This window comes from Oryzias latipes, chromosome 21 (assembly GCF_053564925.1).
Source record: "Oryzias latipes strain Hd-rR chromosome 21, Olatipes_Hd-rR_3.1".
NCBI lineage: Eukaryota > Metazoa > Chordata > Actinopteri > Beloniformes > Adrianichthyidae > Oryzias > Oryzias latipes.
The window spans coordinates 14,394,631-14,411,158 of NC_136257.1; the positions used below are offsets into that span (position 1 = coordinate 14,394,631).

Below are 16,528 nucleotides of genomic sequence, written 5' to 3' on the forward strand. Positions count from 1 at the left end.
CTTTATAGAAGTCTATGGGAGTTTGGCTTCTTAGCAGGGTGGGTACTTCCTGTTTGGAACGCCAAGGGGGAGGGGTCACTCAGGCCAGTCATATTCAATCAATGGTCCAGATAAAACATAAACGCACCACTGTTTGGGTGAATGGGGCTGTGACTGTAAAGCAATCTGGACCTTAAAGCAAGGTCAAAAAGTGCTATATCACTACACAACATTTACCATTTACTTTGCTTTAACTCCATTCATCTTTTGATAAAGTTTTGTAAAAGGGCTCCCAGTGATCTTTTAATTATGATGATGCCATTTTTAGACAAAATCAAAAAACAAAATCTGTCTCGTTTTCAAGGACGTAGTTTTTGCAGAGCAGTAGTAGTTCATTATAAATTCACCTATGAGTTGTGGGCGGGAATGTTGGCGGGAGTAAGCCTACCCTTACTTCCCAACATCCATTTGTTTACACTCTCTCCTGCTAGCTTACAGCCCCTCACAACCCCAAGTTAACTTAAGAAGTGCAACTAAAATGTTGAGCAATACAAGAGCTGTCCAGCTGGACAGTTTTGATCCGGACGGCAGCTCAGACGAGAAAAACAACGAAGTTCATGGATCTAATCGTCTACAAGTGGCTTGCCGTAGAGGCCTTGACATTACACCTACAAGGTCTGCATTTTTTTTGTCTGCACCTGATTCACAACATTTTGAATAAAGAAATATTCAGAAATGCAATTTTAAGTTCATTTTTTAATAGTTTTCCTCGATAGAATAAAGAGCATGTTAAAAAAAACACACACAATCAAATCAAAAAACAACTCATCAGACTGGGTTTTTAAGATGTCAGTGATTTTAACTGCTTATTTACATGTCTATCTTTGGTTAATTCATTTAAAATTGTGAAACAGCATTATAAAAAAACAACTTTGAGAAACCTTTTTGCACTCCGGCACCTCTTTAAAGGTTGGCTGGTATAACGCCTGAAAGTCAGTGATCAGGGAGAACCCTGGCTCATGTACTTCTCCTTTTTCAGTTGATGGAGTACCATCATTAAAATAAATGAATAAATAAACCCGTATAGCAAGCAAAGCTCATTTCTCTGTTCTCTTTGGCACATGCTTATTGTTTCAAGGCAGACTTGGAAAAACTGCAAACCTGAACTTTTAATGCTTCATAAGTGTTATGATTGTTTCTCAGTGTAGTGTGTGCGAAAAGCATGATCGCAGACCTCACCGTGGTAGACGTGAAAAACATTCAATGGTCACATTGTGAGGCCTGCAGCTCATGGCTGTGGTCCATGTCTGGGATTATGATGGGATAATAAACACACAGACGTGAGTTTTGGTTAATGAGCAGGCACCTTTGGTGCAGTCCACTGATATTTGGCCTCTCTATGATTTTTTACTAAATGCAGGTCATTATGATTAGCATCTAGAAGGAATAACTATAGTGTGTTTTCTCATGTGACATAAAAAGACCACATCTGTCAGCCAGGCCGCCTCACACCTGGAAGGAGGCAAAGATATAAAATATGTTTCTGATCATATTTTCTCCTTTTTAATCTGAGGGTCCACAATTTGACGGCCTCTTTATGCTTTTGTTCCATTGGAGCCTGAAAAGAGAGCAGCTCGGATCAGCTCAAAAGCCATTATCGTGTCAGTGTCACACTCGTTACCTGGTTAATTACCCCCTCTCTGCCTGGAGCGAGGAAATGCCTCTTCTCAACTCCAGCTCTGTTGATGAAGGAGAGGTTCAGTGAGAGGAGACAGCACGAGAGGCAGATTAATCTCCTGAGTCGGAGGAAAAAGGATTTCATTATGATCATGTGTGGAGCAGATAGCCCTGCTGTCAGTTGTAGTCTGGATTGAAAAGTCCACAGAACATTGTATTTCTCAGAGTGAGGGAAAGCTCAGAAGACCACAGGAACATCTGTGTGTGGAGCGTGTGAGTCCAGATGAAAACCATAGAACCTGAAGGCTCTGGAGTTCTGCCCCAGGCGTGCCCAGATTAACATTTTTGTCATAATTTGGGGGGAAAAAACTAATTTGATCCTCCGATCATGCAAACAGGCTGATTTACTCCATCCATTAGTGACAGGAATCCTGAAACGAGAGCCTGTTCATCCACCCTGGATTCATATTCTGCCATAGCTTAGATGAGCCTAAAACTAGAACTTCACAAGCTGGTTTTCCATAAAAGGTTACAGAGCAGTCTATACAGTCTCAATTATAACAAGATCTGCTTTATATCCCTGATGAAAAACACTATTAGCTGGAAAGTCTGAGGTAAAACATAATACTTTTGAGCAAAAGCTTCATTATGGCTGTTTCCTCAGAACATTAGACTGTGTCTCATACCATTTATGACAGGCCACTTTAGTATTCACATGATGTAACTGGGCCCACACGTGGAGCAGGTTTGTAAAGCTTCTGGACTGGATTCAGACGTCCTTCACATGCTCAGCTGAGCTTTGGGAATGAGCGTGCGTTTGATCCGGCTGGCGAAACTCGTTCTAATTTGCCTTTGATGTGAGCTTCACCGCTCATTTTCACTTCCCTACAGCTGTTTTAGACCTTAGATGAAGGTAAATACAACCATTTTTCACACCCCTGATTACATCAAAATATTTGACTTTGCAATTCGAGTCATTCCATCTTTTTTTTCCTGTGAGAAAGCAGGTGAGCTGTAAAAACAGGTCATGTCGAATCCTTCCATCTGTAGAAATGATCCTTCAGCAGATCAGATGTTCAAGCTTAACTTTTTCCTCTTTGATGTCTGAAGCAGGAAAATATGGCCGATCACTGGGGCTTATAACGGACGACTGAATCTGTCTCAGACAAGGCTTTGAACCGGAAACCAGTTTGTCAAAAGAATGTCTTGTCAATTTATGTTTTCAAGTTAAATACAAGCTAATGCTTATGTTTACACAGTCAGGGTGAAACCACTCTGAAGCCTAATTTGCTCAGGATTAGTTCTCCTTTGAGCCTTTTGAGATTTAGCAAAAGTCCTGTTAGATGTCTGTGTGAAACTGCAGATTTTCCTGTGAATTTTCCTCCACAAATCACTGACCAGCTCCAAAAGAACCCAAAGATCCAAAGACAAATGTGGTTTCTCTGGATTTCATTTTATGATGTGTTGTAAAAGCATTCCCAGTGGTCCTTTAATTCTGATTATGCTGTACTCATTTCCCATCATCTATCTGTTTACACATTTTTCTACTAGCTTCCAGCCCCTCACAACCCCAAGATAACATTAGTGATGAAACAAAAATGGTAATCAATATTGTAGCTATCCAGTCATACAGTTTTAAACCAGATATCAGCTCAGACAAAGAAAACAAAGACTTTCATGTGTTTATTTGTCTACAAGTGGATGCTTCAGAATAAATGGACGAAGGGAGCTTGTGCCTTACCACAGTAGCTTCAACTCACACCTACAAGCTTTCATTTGCCTTTTTTGTCTGCTCCTGATTCACAACAGTTTGAATAAAGAAATACTCAGAAATACAATTTTAAGATTAATTTTCCTTAAATATGTCCTCCATCATCAGAAAAATGCCACAAGAACATGTTAAAAACACCAAAAACACAGTTTTCATTGGAGAAGGTCTTCAAGTCTCAGTCACATGGACGCGTACGGGAGATTGCTGTGGGTTTTGGGTTGTCCGATCTGTTGAACTTAACAGAGAACTTAAGAAGAAGACAAGTGTGTCTCAGAGTTCCCATGAGGCCTGTTCATCCATCTTAACTCCGTTGTCACAACTTCCCTTGCGGGTGGATACAGGCTGTCTGTGGATAAAAATGGTAAACATGTATGGGGCAAACAGGTGGCCTACGAGACATTTTAAGATCGTAGACCACTTGTTGAGCAAATAGAGCAAAAAGGCTTATGCACAATTGTTTTGAAGAGGAATGCTTGTGAGCAACAGATGGTAGTGACCACTTGAACAATGTGTAGGGTAGGTAAGGGGAAAGTAGGTGAGACACAGGTATATCATATATATTTTTAATTTTTCAACCTCCCCAAACTTGAACTTGGCAGAGACAACGTGCTGTTCAAGTGAAAAGTGTGCACACCTTGAATGCAGTCTGACTGTTAGAAATAAGGAATTTGGACAATCAGAGTGTAGTTTGCTATCGTATACAGTAGGCGTCCTTTGGGCACTTACCTGCACACCCCATGCATGTGGCATTCATGCAGTCTGTAAATAACCATAACTTGCACCTCACTAATGACTAGACTCTGGCATAAGGGCACAACAGCAGTACAACAGCATTGCTCATACGTCATAAGTGCATAAAACTTACATTTTCCTTGAGGTGGCCACACAAGCATCAAGGGAGATGCAGGACATACCTGGACACGTGACTATCCAGTGGCCCGGACAACCCAAAAACCCCCAGTACCTGTACAGGTGCATGTAAGGCATAAGGGATGTCAAGAAAATGGATCATACAATTGTCCGGCATGTGCTAAAGTGTCCGTAAGGCTAATGTAACTCGCACATTTGTACAGGTAGCAGTACAGTCCTGAAAAACCTTCTTCATTTACTCATCTCGTTTTCTAGATCAAATTGGCCAATTTGACAACGATTTTTAAGCAAAAAATCCCAAATTTATTTGAATTTTTCTTCATTTCCTTCAACAAATGTGTTTTTTTTAATTATTAGTAAGGAAAATTACGATGCTTTTTTAATTCTGTTACATTTCAAACTGCTTCTAACATTTCATTGGCATCATTAGCTTTGCTTGACATCCCTCATTAGTAACCGTCTCACTCACAGATGATTGAACCAATAATTTAGATTGTGAGTTTTGGCAGAAGCACCTTAGTATATCGATACATTGGGACATTTGGGGCCAAGCTTCCAGATTTCAGTAAATCCTGATTGATTTGTTTACAGACGAACATCCACCAGCAAAGGAAAGAGCTCATGTGGGGTTAAGCTTCATTTCTCTGCTTCTAATAAAAATGGCAAGAACTGTCAAATTGTTGTAGTTTGAGAGATTTAATGGACATGGACCACAGTGCTGACATGTTTCACTTTCAGACAGACTTACATCTTCTGGAGGACAAAAAGCCACACAGACAGAAGGAACTGCATGAGAGCTTGACGTTTTACAGGGCTATAATACTGTACATGTGTTTTAATGAGAGTTTCAAGAAAAGTGATGCACAGCAGCAGTTTGATCAGTCCTGCAGGAAAGCAGTTGAAGTTACGTCGATGACATCATGAAGATTCAAATAGATTATAGTTTAAATAAACACTGGTATTTTTGATGACAGTCCACATCAGCTGAAGGCGGCGGCTCACCCGTCAGTTGTTCTCAGAGTTCTCTTTTGGCGGAATGAGTTCTCCTGTCATGTTTTACGGCCACATGAAGGTCAGCAGGGACTGAGTATGAGTTCTGGTCTTCTATGAGTCCACCATATGTTTGGGCTCTCGCGGACCCCCTCGTCTTTTCCCATGCCGCTTTTTAACGAGGCGTGTTGTTTTGTTGTCAAATGCATGGTGGGTGTTTGATGGAGCTCAAAGTCTGATGCAGATTATGATCTCCCATAGTCATTCGGTGAGAGAGTGAGTTCTGAGTTACAGAGAGTCGCTCTGCTCTGTCGGAGCAGCATCTGACCTTCAGAGAAATGTGCTTTGAATGGTTTCTGCAGTGAGAAAAGAAGACGCCCCAGTCCCAAAAACTGCCGCTCAATCTTAGGGAGTAAATCAAGATTCTCCAAAACCTCCTACGCTAGAATCTCTGCTGCGTTTTCCTCATCTATCAATCACTCTGGAAATCTTTGGGGGAAAATGTGTGACAGTCTGGAAGGTCAGGGAAGGATCTGTCGCCTGCTCAGCTGCACTCCTCACAGTTGCAGGCGAGGATGTATCTGTACGTGGCCGTAATGCGAGTCCCCTCAGAGCAGCGCAGCCTCACTGCCTTCAACTTGGAGGTGTGTGGTCGGCAGCAGGAGCAGGAGTTCTTGAAGGGCTGCTTGAGCACTGAGTTGAAAGAGATGATGGGATCGGAGCGGGAGGTGTGGCTGCAAGGGCCCTCGCAGCGCGCCAGCAGCACCATCTGCAGACAAAAGGAAACAGGAAATCATCATCAGGCTCTCATCAGCTTCAGCCTTTATCTGATTCTTGACAGCAGGGGGTTTGTTTCGTGTCAGCCTGCCCTCCGCGACCTTGCACCTGCAAAACAGAGAGATAGCAGAGAACAGACACATTCCTGCAACTGCTGAATCTCAGCGTTCTGTAACATCGGGAGGAAAGATAAAAGCCTCCAGTCTTCTCCAAGTGTGACCCGTCCGCTTACATGTACTCGTGTACACAAACCTCCAGCTGATTAGTGTTGAGACCATCCAACGGACATTCCTCTGCGGGTCACAACATTCCTGCTGCTCCCTAAACAGCCTTCTGTGTCGTGTCCTTCTGTCAGCTGCTGTGTCGCCACCCATGTACCCACTTTGACAAAAGCCTGTCTGGGGCCGTGGCAGGGTGACACACACATGCACACACATGCATGTGAGGAAGTGTGTCGCCACTTTAAGACCATTTGTCTTTGTCCTGGCCAGGGATCACGGCATCAAACACTCCCCTCTTCTGTTCTCCTTCTTTTCCTACACCCCCCTCTTCCATTCATGCCCAGTGCATTTATAAAACAGATGAAGTGGATTAGCATTCCTATCTTTTAAAAACATGAGAGGATTGTCTGCCGTGCACTTCAAAGAATGGAAAATTATTTCCAGTAACATTTCAAATAAATGTAAAGTATTTGGTTTGATCTTTGCTTTGAGAGTAGGATAGGTTTTGGCAAATGTACTGAGTAAATACAGCAAAAAAAAAAAAAAACACTGAAGAAATTAGCTCAGCAGAACTGAAGCGGCTTTTGTAAAATTTGACAAAAGTATTTCAAATTTGAAAAGTTTAGGTCCATTAGGACAAATTTTCACACAAAAATGGATTTTCCAGTCACAACATTTTCTTTAATTTCACATCACTTTAGTAAAATTCCAATCCATAGATGGGCTAATTGAATTTTCAGAACCAGATTACGGAACCAGAACCTTTGTGGAACCATGCTGGTTGGCGTCCAAGCTCTAATTGTGGGTCGACCATTGTTGGGGCCCATGGTGCATGGAAACCCTGCAATAACCTGCTGATTCCTCAGGTTCTTTCAACAAAAGTGTGAAAGCTGCAACATTCAGAAAAAGGGTTTGTAGATGAGATGATCACAGAAACAATGCACAATAAAGCTCAAGTCACATGCAACTGTACAGGGAAGGTTGACCCGTATGGGTTCTGCTGGTTTTTGAGTTGAGTGTAGAGGGTCGGCCGCATCTTAAGGGGAGCACAGATGTGTCTTGCAGTTTCCTTGAGCGTCAAATGGCCACCTTAAGTGCCCATAATTCCCCTTAAGTGTTCACTTCGACCTGTCGCTCACAGCATCCCCGAAGGGAAAAATGTATGTGAACATTTTCTCTCTCTAAAGGTTTACTGTGTGGTCTACAACTTTGATGTTTCCTGAGGGAAACCTGCATGCCCCATAAAGGTTTGCTAATTTTCATTTACAGACGCCGTATCTACCCATAAGAGCAGCTGTGGCCAAGGCATAACTAATGTTGATATCTATCTTAATTATTTTGCATGTACAGTTTGAACAGATATGCTAAGATAGTACATTTCTATGAAGACAATGGTTGCATCTCTTTAGTATGGACTTACTGGTGTTCCATTGGGCCTGAAAACCTGTTCACATCTTCATTTGGTTTTTGTTTCCTCCCACATTTCCATTCTAAGAAACAGACCAATACTTCTAGACATTTTCCTGCTGTTACAACTCTGCTGACCAGGCAAAAATCACATAGAACAAAATCTAGCTATAGTGTACAATGTTCTGACCATATATAGGTCAGCATTAGAACTCTTCACTGCTACAAATTGTATTCCTTGAAATTTGCTATGTTTACATAATTTGTCAGCCTGAACAAAACAAAACCTCTGATCTTTTGCTTCACAGTTTCTCCTTTGCTGGATGATACATTTGCATCCAGACTGCAAGGACAAAAAAACTTCACTTAGCAGGTGAATCACATTTTCAGATGGGCCAGAGTTCCCACACCAGGATTCAGACCTGCCTTCACACCTGCCCAAACAAAGTTGACAACCCGAGGAAGCCAGCTGTAAGCGGAACCAAACTATGAAAAACGACGTTTCATCCAACATTTTAAACTTCATTGGAGCTTCAAACTCAGAAAACAGGTTTTGGGTTAAGCCGGTTCAGCAGATCCACTTCCCACACTTTGAATCTAAAAGCAATGTCTCCAAAACCGGCTTTTGTCATAGTTTGTGTTTACTGTTCATCTTTGGAATCTCACCAACATCCTCAATACTATGAGGCCAGAACAGTCTCATAATTTAGAAATGCACAGTCTGAGTCACAAATGCACACACTCTGGTTCACAACTGTAATTTTATGCAAACGTGCAATATAAATTTGGAAATGCACAAGTTGTGTTTCACTAATGCACACCCTGTGTTTCACAAACACACACGTTGTGTCTCACACATGCACACTAAATGTTTCACAAATGCACAATAAGTGTTTCATACATATGCATGCTGTTTCTCACAAATGTGCACGATGTGTTTGACAGATTCAGTAGCCAATAATGACATTTGTTGACGTGCTGCATTAGGAGTGTCTCAAAATTCACCGTAGAGATTTCTCTCACGGATGTGGGGAGATTCACAAAGGAGAGGGGTTTGTAGATGCACATTTTGCAATTCGCATGATAAGAAGAAATGTCTTCTTAGTCCCCCCCCCCTGTCAGCTCCGAGCTCTGTGACAGAAAGACAGACTTCTGCTGTACAGGCAGGCCTCGCTCCAGCTAAGCTGTGGTTTTGCCACCTGCTCAGTGGGTCTCAATATTTAAAAAGAACAAAGAAGAAATCGGTCATGCTTGAGAACCAACTGACCTGGCACAAAACAAAAAAAACGCAATTTTCTCTCAAGCCTGATGCAATTTATAGAGTTATCTGTCTTTTTTCAATCTGTCCTTCAGTTGTCTGATACTTCCCAGAGAGCATTGCGCTTCCTTATCATCCTTCACTCTGCACTCTCTATACTTTTCTCTGCTTTCTCTCCTCCATGGGGCCCTAAATGAGACAGGAGACAGCAGGCTGACAGCTAGCTGTTTGCTTTGACCAAAAACCATTGCCAGCTGAGAAACTTGATAAGTTTGCAGGACACAGACACGAGAAATGAAGCATGATGTGAGGTAATGATGGAGAGATGGAAAAATGACCTGTTAGGGGCAGGTCAGACCAAAAGCAGTTTTTAGGCCAGCATTCCTGTGTTTTCCGAGTCCCTCTGAAGCTAATTTCACACCGCTGTCAGCAACACACATTCAAATGGCCACTTCCAATGAAAAGTTTATATAAATGTGCGTTTCGGACCTCTGCATTCAGAACTCTTGCATTCATGCGTTGCTATACAAGTTTTTTCGTTTTCGGGCTCCACGCACAAAATGCGCAGCCATTGAAATTTAAAGCAGGTCAAACTTTGACCTATGAGGGAGTTGGATTTTGTTGTAACTTTTAGATGGGATCCTTTTTCCCCCACAGAATTGGCAAGCATTTGAAAATTCATCATGAAGGAGACATTAATAATAGCAGTTTGTTTACGGGCGGAATTCCATGACACCAAGTCTTTTATATGTCAGAATAGAGCTGTGAAAGAAAAAGCCTGGAGCAAGATTCACCAACTGTAGGTGGTGGACATGCACAAATAAACAGTAAAAAAAGAAGAAGAAGCCCCTCCCTGCTTGTCCAGTGTGAACCCCATGTGCTAACCATACGTTCAAGAATGCACGTTTAGTGTGTTCTAGGTGTGTCCATTAGTTCAGACCGAGTCCGCTTAATATGTTCCGGATAGAGTCCTGAACCTTGTGTTTGGTCTGTATTCAGACTGCTGTCAACTGGATATTTGTTAACAAATCCATGTGACTAAAAATCTCTTCACTCTGGCAGGGAATTACGAGATTGGGGCAAAACAATGAGAGAAAGAATAATGGCAGTCATTTTGCTTTGCAATCTTTGTCGGGATAGTTCACTGATTCAAACTTTATATTTCGCTGACCAGTTATGAACGCCTGTATATACGTGCTACTATGGTTTGGTGGAGGCATGCTGCAAGGCAGTTACTGATGTGGTGACGACTATGAAGGTACACTGATAAGTGTTTATGACATATAGATTGTTAGGGAAAACAGTGAGAAGCAATTTGTGTCATGTTAAAAGTTCTTTTAATGAGCCTGTAACCCTGCGACAGACTGGCGACCTGTTCAGGGTGTCCCCTGCCTTCGCCCAAAAGTGGCCGGGATAAGCCCCGGCAGCCCTGTGACCCCGAAAGGGAACAAATGGAAGAAAATAAATGACTGAATGAATGAATGAGCCTGCATTCATCCAACCACATTTTGATAAGTTGCTGTGTCTCACTGGACACGTTTCCATTACCTATGAACTACGCAAATTGGATTTGCGATAATAAATATGCTTAATGGAAACAGCTCAATTTAGAAAAAAACCCTTATTTTCTCAAAAAAAATCTTTGCGCCTGGAGGAGGTGGTTTTTGGGGTGGATCAAAATGGACATATTTTGCAAAACTGAATTGGAAACTCTTCTTTCAAATTAAATGCGCTTCTTGGTAGGAACTGGTCTCATTGATGCCTGCACAGTCGGCACCACAAGAAGTTCCACGGCATCACTCAGCTCATTAAACGCTGCATGTCATGTGGAATTGTTAAATCCACAGCCCCTCCGTAAAGTCTCCAACCTTGTTTTCCAAATTGGTTAATTGAGAGCCATTACCAGGTGTAAGGAGCTCGCCACTCCATGGCCTGAATAAGACGCAGACGTCTCCTTTGATAGATGATGAGAAGTGCTGGTGCCGTGGCAGAAATTTGAATGTTTCTTGTCATTTTATCAAACAGGAAGAAGGGTCCAACTGCTTACTTTTATGTCTGTTTATTTTGTAAAACAGCTGAATGGGTTTTTTACATGCGTCTTTGAGTCAGGCTCAATACAGAGACTGTTAATGGTCTAGCTGCCTTGAAGGCGCACAGCACTGCTGTGACATCATTCAAATGCTCCCTTTTTGTGAATCAACTTAAATCAATACTTGTTCTTATCTGTCGTGATAGTTTTGAAAAACTTATCGCATTAGCAAGAAGATGAATGAATAAATTAATGATATAATGGAAACAGTCTTATTGCGAAATTGTTTTGTCAGCATTTCTAGAATTTCGATCACGTTTTGTGCATATGTGTAATGGAAACACAGCTATTGTTGCTCTGCTATCGTGTTTGTATCCTGCCATGGTGGCCATTTTGGCTCTTTTGTTTTGACTGATCTGAAACTGAGTCCGATTGGAAACTAACCGAGACCATCTCGAAAGGTGGATCCGAGAGCGGTTCCTGGTCCAGGGTCTGCTTGGGTGCACTCAGACTGAAAATTTGTTCCGGATTATCGGAGGAAATGAACTTAGGTTCACTTTAAGCTAACCAAATGTCGAACAAAGGCTTTTCCATATACTTCTGATGAATTTGTGAACTTAACTCAGTGAAAGTGCTATGTGCAGTGTTTTCTGGGCTTTACCTTGGAGTTACATTTGTAAATTGGGTGCTTGATGGTTTCCACAAAGTGGTGCCTCACGCAGCGCTCTGGGTCTGGGTCACCCAGATGCGGGTGTCCATTGTCTTTGGCCTTTTTGTTGGTGGCAGACTCGACCAAGCCCAGCAGGGGGAAACACATCAGGACCAGCAGGAGGCCTGAGTGAGGACCCACTAAGATAGCTCGTTTCATGATCGGGACACCTTGAGGCTCCTGATCCTGATCACAGGATGTGCAGCTCCAAAGTCTCGTACCTCAGAGCCACAAAGTCCACTTTGGTTTCTCACAGCGCAGATCTTTTAGACTCGTCTCTGTTCCCACGTGGTCTGTAGAGGTTTAAACTGAAGAACTTGCAGGCAGAAGTTTGGCAGCAGGGTGGCTCCATTCCCCACCTTGTTAATCCATCACTATCTGGAAAAAGACAAACAGAATCCGAGCAGCAAAATCAGGGAGGACAAGTACATCCTTTGTGTGCAGGAGATGTGTTTTGTCGATTTGTCATTCAATCAGGTGAGTGAAAAACATAGCAACATCCAAAGTGCTCTCACAGAAATCTTAGCCTCTGTGTGATTGACTGTCTGAGTGCATATCTTTTTAAAGCTGGCTGCTAACACTGTCTCCTGTTATCCACAATCACAGCGGTCAGCACCCACACACTGGATGCACACATGCAGAAACACAAGTTCTGGTGCTTTTATTACAGAGGTGAAACTAAAGCCATGCACAAACAGCCTGCACACCCCTCCACAGGAACAAGTTTTTCATTAAAATAAATTGCTCTCCCAACAAGCATCTCATGGCTCCGCCAGTCCTGGAGCATATTTTCACAGGTATTTATGTTTTTCCTTGTGTCTTTTTTCCAACTTCATACATTTATAGTCCTCCTGACAATAGGGTTTGGGTTCAGGGGGAGTTTGTATCTGGCCAATGCGGCTTTGCGTTAATGTGTTGTGAATTAGTGAGAAAGGTGGGCACTGGAGAGACAGAGGAGCATCGTGGTTGAAGTTTAGGGACTTTGTTATATATGTTATTATTAGGACTATGGAAAAAACTCCATAAAAGACTGCTTTACATGCAATAATCAATATTTGTAAATAGTTTGTAGATACTTGAATGATCCCACATCTATACAGTGAAAGAATATGTGTTTAGCTGATGTGTCCATTCTGTTTTGCTGTACTTTATGATGGCTAAGATTTAAGACAGATAGGTGACTTTTCCATTGACTGCATAAGAGAACTGGAGAGAGTAAAGCCTTAGTCACATGCACTTATACATGGGTTGATTCTTATGAGCGCTGTGTCTTTTTGGGTTGTCTGGACCCATGGAGGGTTGTAAAAAGGAGGGGCTGGATCTTAAGAGGAGCACAGGTGTATCTTGCAGAATGGCTAGATAACTTCAATATCCGTCACCAGTCCGGCCCACAACTCAGAGGTGAACTTCAAATGAACTACTGCCACTCTCCAGAAACTATGTCCAAGAAAACGACACAGGTTGGGGCTAAAAACAGCATAATTATAATTAAAAGACCACTGGGAACGCTTTTGACAATAGATCAAAAGATGAATGGATTGGGACTTTGACTTTGTGTTAATGGTTGTCCTTGCTGACTGTGATCCTTTTTTTTTGTTCTGTTTGGTCTCATTTGGAGGCGAGACCGACAGCAAAGTGAACATTTGTTAAACATTTCTGAAAAATAAATAAATAAATAACGCTCTACAGAAAGTCAGGCATTTATCTAAAGTTGAAGTTAGTGTGTGGGCTTCAGTCAACTGAAGACAGACCAGAGGATGTATTTAAAGGGCTTCACTCACCAGGGCCTCATCATTTCTAATTTCCCCTTGGGGAATCCTAAATTAAATTTGGATTTGAAGTGAATGTTAAAATAGATAATATATTAAGTCATCAAAGAAATAATTTTAGAACTTAAGGGAGTCTGGCTCATGGTTTGGTACAACACAACTGTCATATCATGCCACAGCCGAACTGTATGATGGAAATGCAGAAAGCTCCAAACAGTCATTACTACTGGTGTTGAGCATGTCTGTCTAAACAGTTTGCTTAAGGGTATGATTTATCCTGTGAAATGTTGTCAGTCAAGCTGTCAGGTATCTGAACTACAGAAAGAACACAAGCAAAAGTCAGGAACCTTACAAATCCGCTGTGTCTGTTACACACATCAAAGTTTAGGAGCGTATAATCTGGTCTGTACTGAGTACTGAGCCTCAGCGACTGCTCCACAGCAGCACAACATGGACAAAAGAAATAACAATCACATCTACAGACCATGTCACCCACCACACCACCTCAACAAGCACTTCCTGTTTCCCATAGGTTAATCAGGAGAGAAGATAGTATAGTTTCTAGCAAGCTTCATTTCTGGTACACCGATGCATTTTCCACCAGCAACAGACCGGTGAACTGTGTAGTGTGTACAACCCTGGATTAAGTGGTTTCTGAAGACGGATGGATGATATGATTTCACTAAAAAATAGTAAATTGTGAAAAAACTTGGGAGCCAACTTTAGTACAGTTTAGGAATCCTTTTTTTGAATAAAATGCCCTTAAAATATCATGGAAAAATTTCCCTTATTACACTGATGTAATATCTCCTGTACAAGCACCCATATCCGTACCATGTCTGTTTGACTCTGAATTATAGCTAAAGTAATGAGATATCTAGGTAAAACACTCTCCGAAGCTTTACATTGTCAGGGGCTGGTTGTGGAGGAGCCAAATGCCGGAGACTGGCTCGGGAGCAGGACCTTCATCAAAATATTATCCTCAAACTATGAAAAACCCCTGACTATAAATGAGAACTGGACTGAGTGACCTCTCACCTGACGTTCCAAACAGGAAATACCCGTTGGCTTCAAGAAGACAAAATCCCATAGACTTTTATAAAGACATAAACAGCTATTACTCAGTCATTCATTGGTCAGAATAACCATTCTTGCTCTGCTACCTTTTAAACATGTTCTTTACAATGTTGATTTTTTTTATGATATTTTTTGTGTATTGCAAGTTACTCAACTTATAAACTGACCAATCAGATGCCTCGATAAGATTTTGTGATCTCACGTTGAACGTTCAAAATGTTTGACAGATTTTCCCAAGTGGTAGGGGTGTGGCCTTCCAATAAGCTCTGTTCTGATTGGTGGCAGAGGTTGCCATAGAAATGTTGACTCGGTTAACTTGAATCAATTACTGCTTGCTGATGTTGTCTGGCTTCAACATGGTGACAGCAATATCAAAAAAACAAAAACAAAATGGCGACTGAATTGACTTCATTTGACTGGAGTTGGAAATAAACCATTTTCTATGGTTGACATGACACTCACTAAGTCCCAGAACCTGACAAAGACAAACTGAAAATCAGACTTTCAAACAGAAATTCAGCTAACTACAGCTCTGGTGGAAAAGTGAACCCTGGTGAGAGTTCGATTGAGGAAACAGAAAACCTTAACAGTGAAACCCCCAAGGTAACACTCATAAATTGTAAAAGCCTTTAGTGTTGTCTTTGTTCTTAATCAGGTAACCAGGTAAACTGCTGAAGCCCATGAATTTAGTCAAACAAACAAATGTTAGTGTCACAAGAACAGGCAGACGGCTGGTTCCGAATGCAGCAGGTTTATTTGCTCAGCCACGAGTCCACAAAGCTAAATCAGGGTCAGGCAGGCAGGGGTTAATAACAGACACGAGAGCATCAGAGAAGAGACAGGAGTAGCCAGAATCCAGGCGAGATTAGGGTCAGGCAGCAGGCAAATGGAGTCAGAGACTGGAGTCAGAGACAGAAGGTCAGAGACAGAAGGTCAGAGACAGAAGGTCAGAGACAGAAGGTCAGAGACAGAAGGTCAGAGACAGAAGGTCAGAGACAGAAGGTCAGAGACAGAAGGTCAGAGACAGAAGGTCAGAGACAGAACACCGCTTGTTAATGAAGGCAGGGTGGCACAAACAATACATCGTACTGAGTGAGGCTCACTGCAGTGCTTAAGTATGCTGAGAGTGATTGAGTGAATGAGAGTCAGGTGTGCGGCCTCCAGGAAGTGTGTGCTGGGGTTGCTTGGAGATGTAGTGTGGTTAGAACTCTGCGGTCAGTTCCCGCTGGTGACCAGAGGGGGAGACAGAGCTCGGACTTCTGTCAGTTATTTCCGGGTTTTTAGCTGTAATGACGTCGCATTCAAATCCAGCAGTGTTCAGCGTTCCTAAGTTTAGGTTCCCTCTGAATAAACAGGAAGGTCTTATATTTCTTTGATCAAATTCAAAAAGACTTCATTAGTCTTGAACAGTAACATAAGATGTGAGCCATGATGTTTTCTTTTCAATCATTTATTGTTAACATTCCTCCTGGGATGAACTGTGATATAACTGGGGCGGCTAGCATAAATACTTGTGGGGATGTTTCACTGGCCCATCAAATATGTCCCGCAGGGTTTACACAGCAGACCTCTGGGATGGTCTTGCATGCAGCCAGATTTTGTCTGCGCACCCAAACCTGCAGATGGTTTCATCTTCAGAGCCATCAATGAAGCATTGGGTCTTCACTTTACTGAGGATCAAATAAAATCTTTACCTTAAATGTCTTCCTGAATACCAACAATGCACATTAGTCTTCTGTAGAGGACATTTCTAAACCTAAACCTCTTTTAAATGAATTGTGTTTTTAGCAGATTTAAAAAAATTTGGACAAAAGTTTTTTTCTGTTGAAGTCATGAGGATAAGGATTTATTGCAACAGTTGTTCCCCTACAGAATAATAATAATGCATAATATTTAGCAACCGACTGTCTCATGTTATAAGGAGGCTGCCAATAAAGTGGTTCAAACTGTGGAATTATGTTTATTATTAGATTTATTATTAGATTTAAATTAGA

The 16,528-nt window shown here is 41.8% G+C and overlaps 1 protein-coding gene across 1 annotated transcript in view; it reads right to left on the reverse strand.

The window, feature by feature from the left end:
* Positions 1-4,975: 4,975 nt before the first annotated feature.
* ndp (norrin cystine knot growth factor NDP) overlaps positions 4,976-16,528 on the reverse strand; it is a 43,199-nt gene continuing 31,646 nt past the window's right edge. The window contains exons 2-3 of the mRNA XM_004081607.4: positions 11,641-12,066; positions 4,976-6,056 (exon numbers count right to left, since the gene is read on the reverse strand). Of these exons, the coding sequence (XP_004081655.1) occupies positions 5,832-6,056; positions 11,641-11,847 (432 nt within the window). The 5' untranslated portion in view covers positions 11,848-12,066 and the 3' untranslated portion in view covers positions 4,976-5,831. The remainder of the gene's footprint in view (positions 6,057-11,640; positions 12,067-16,528) is intronic.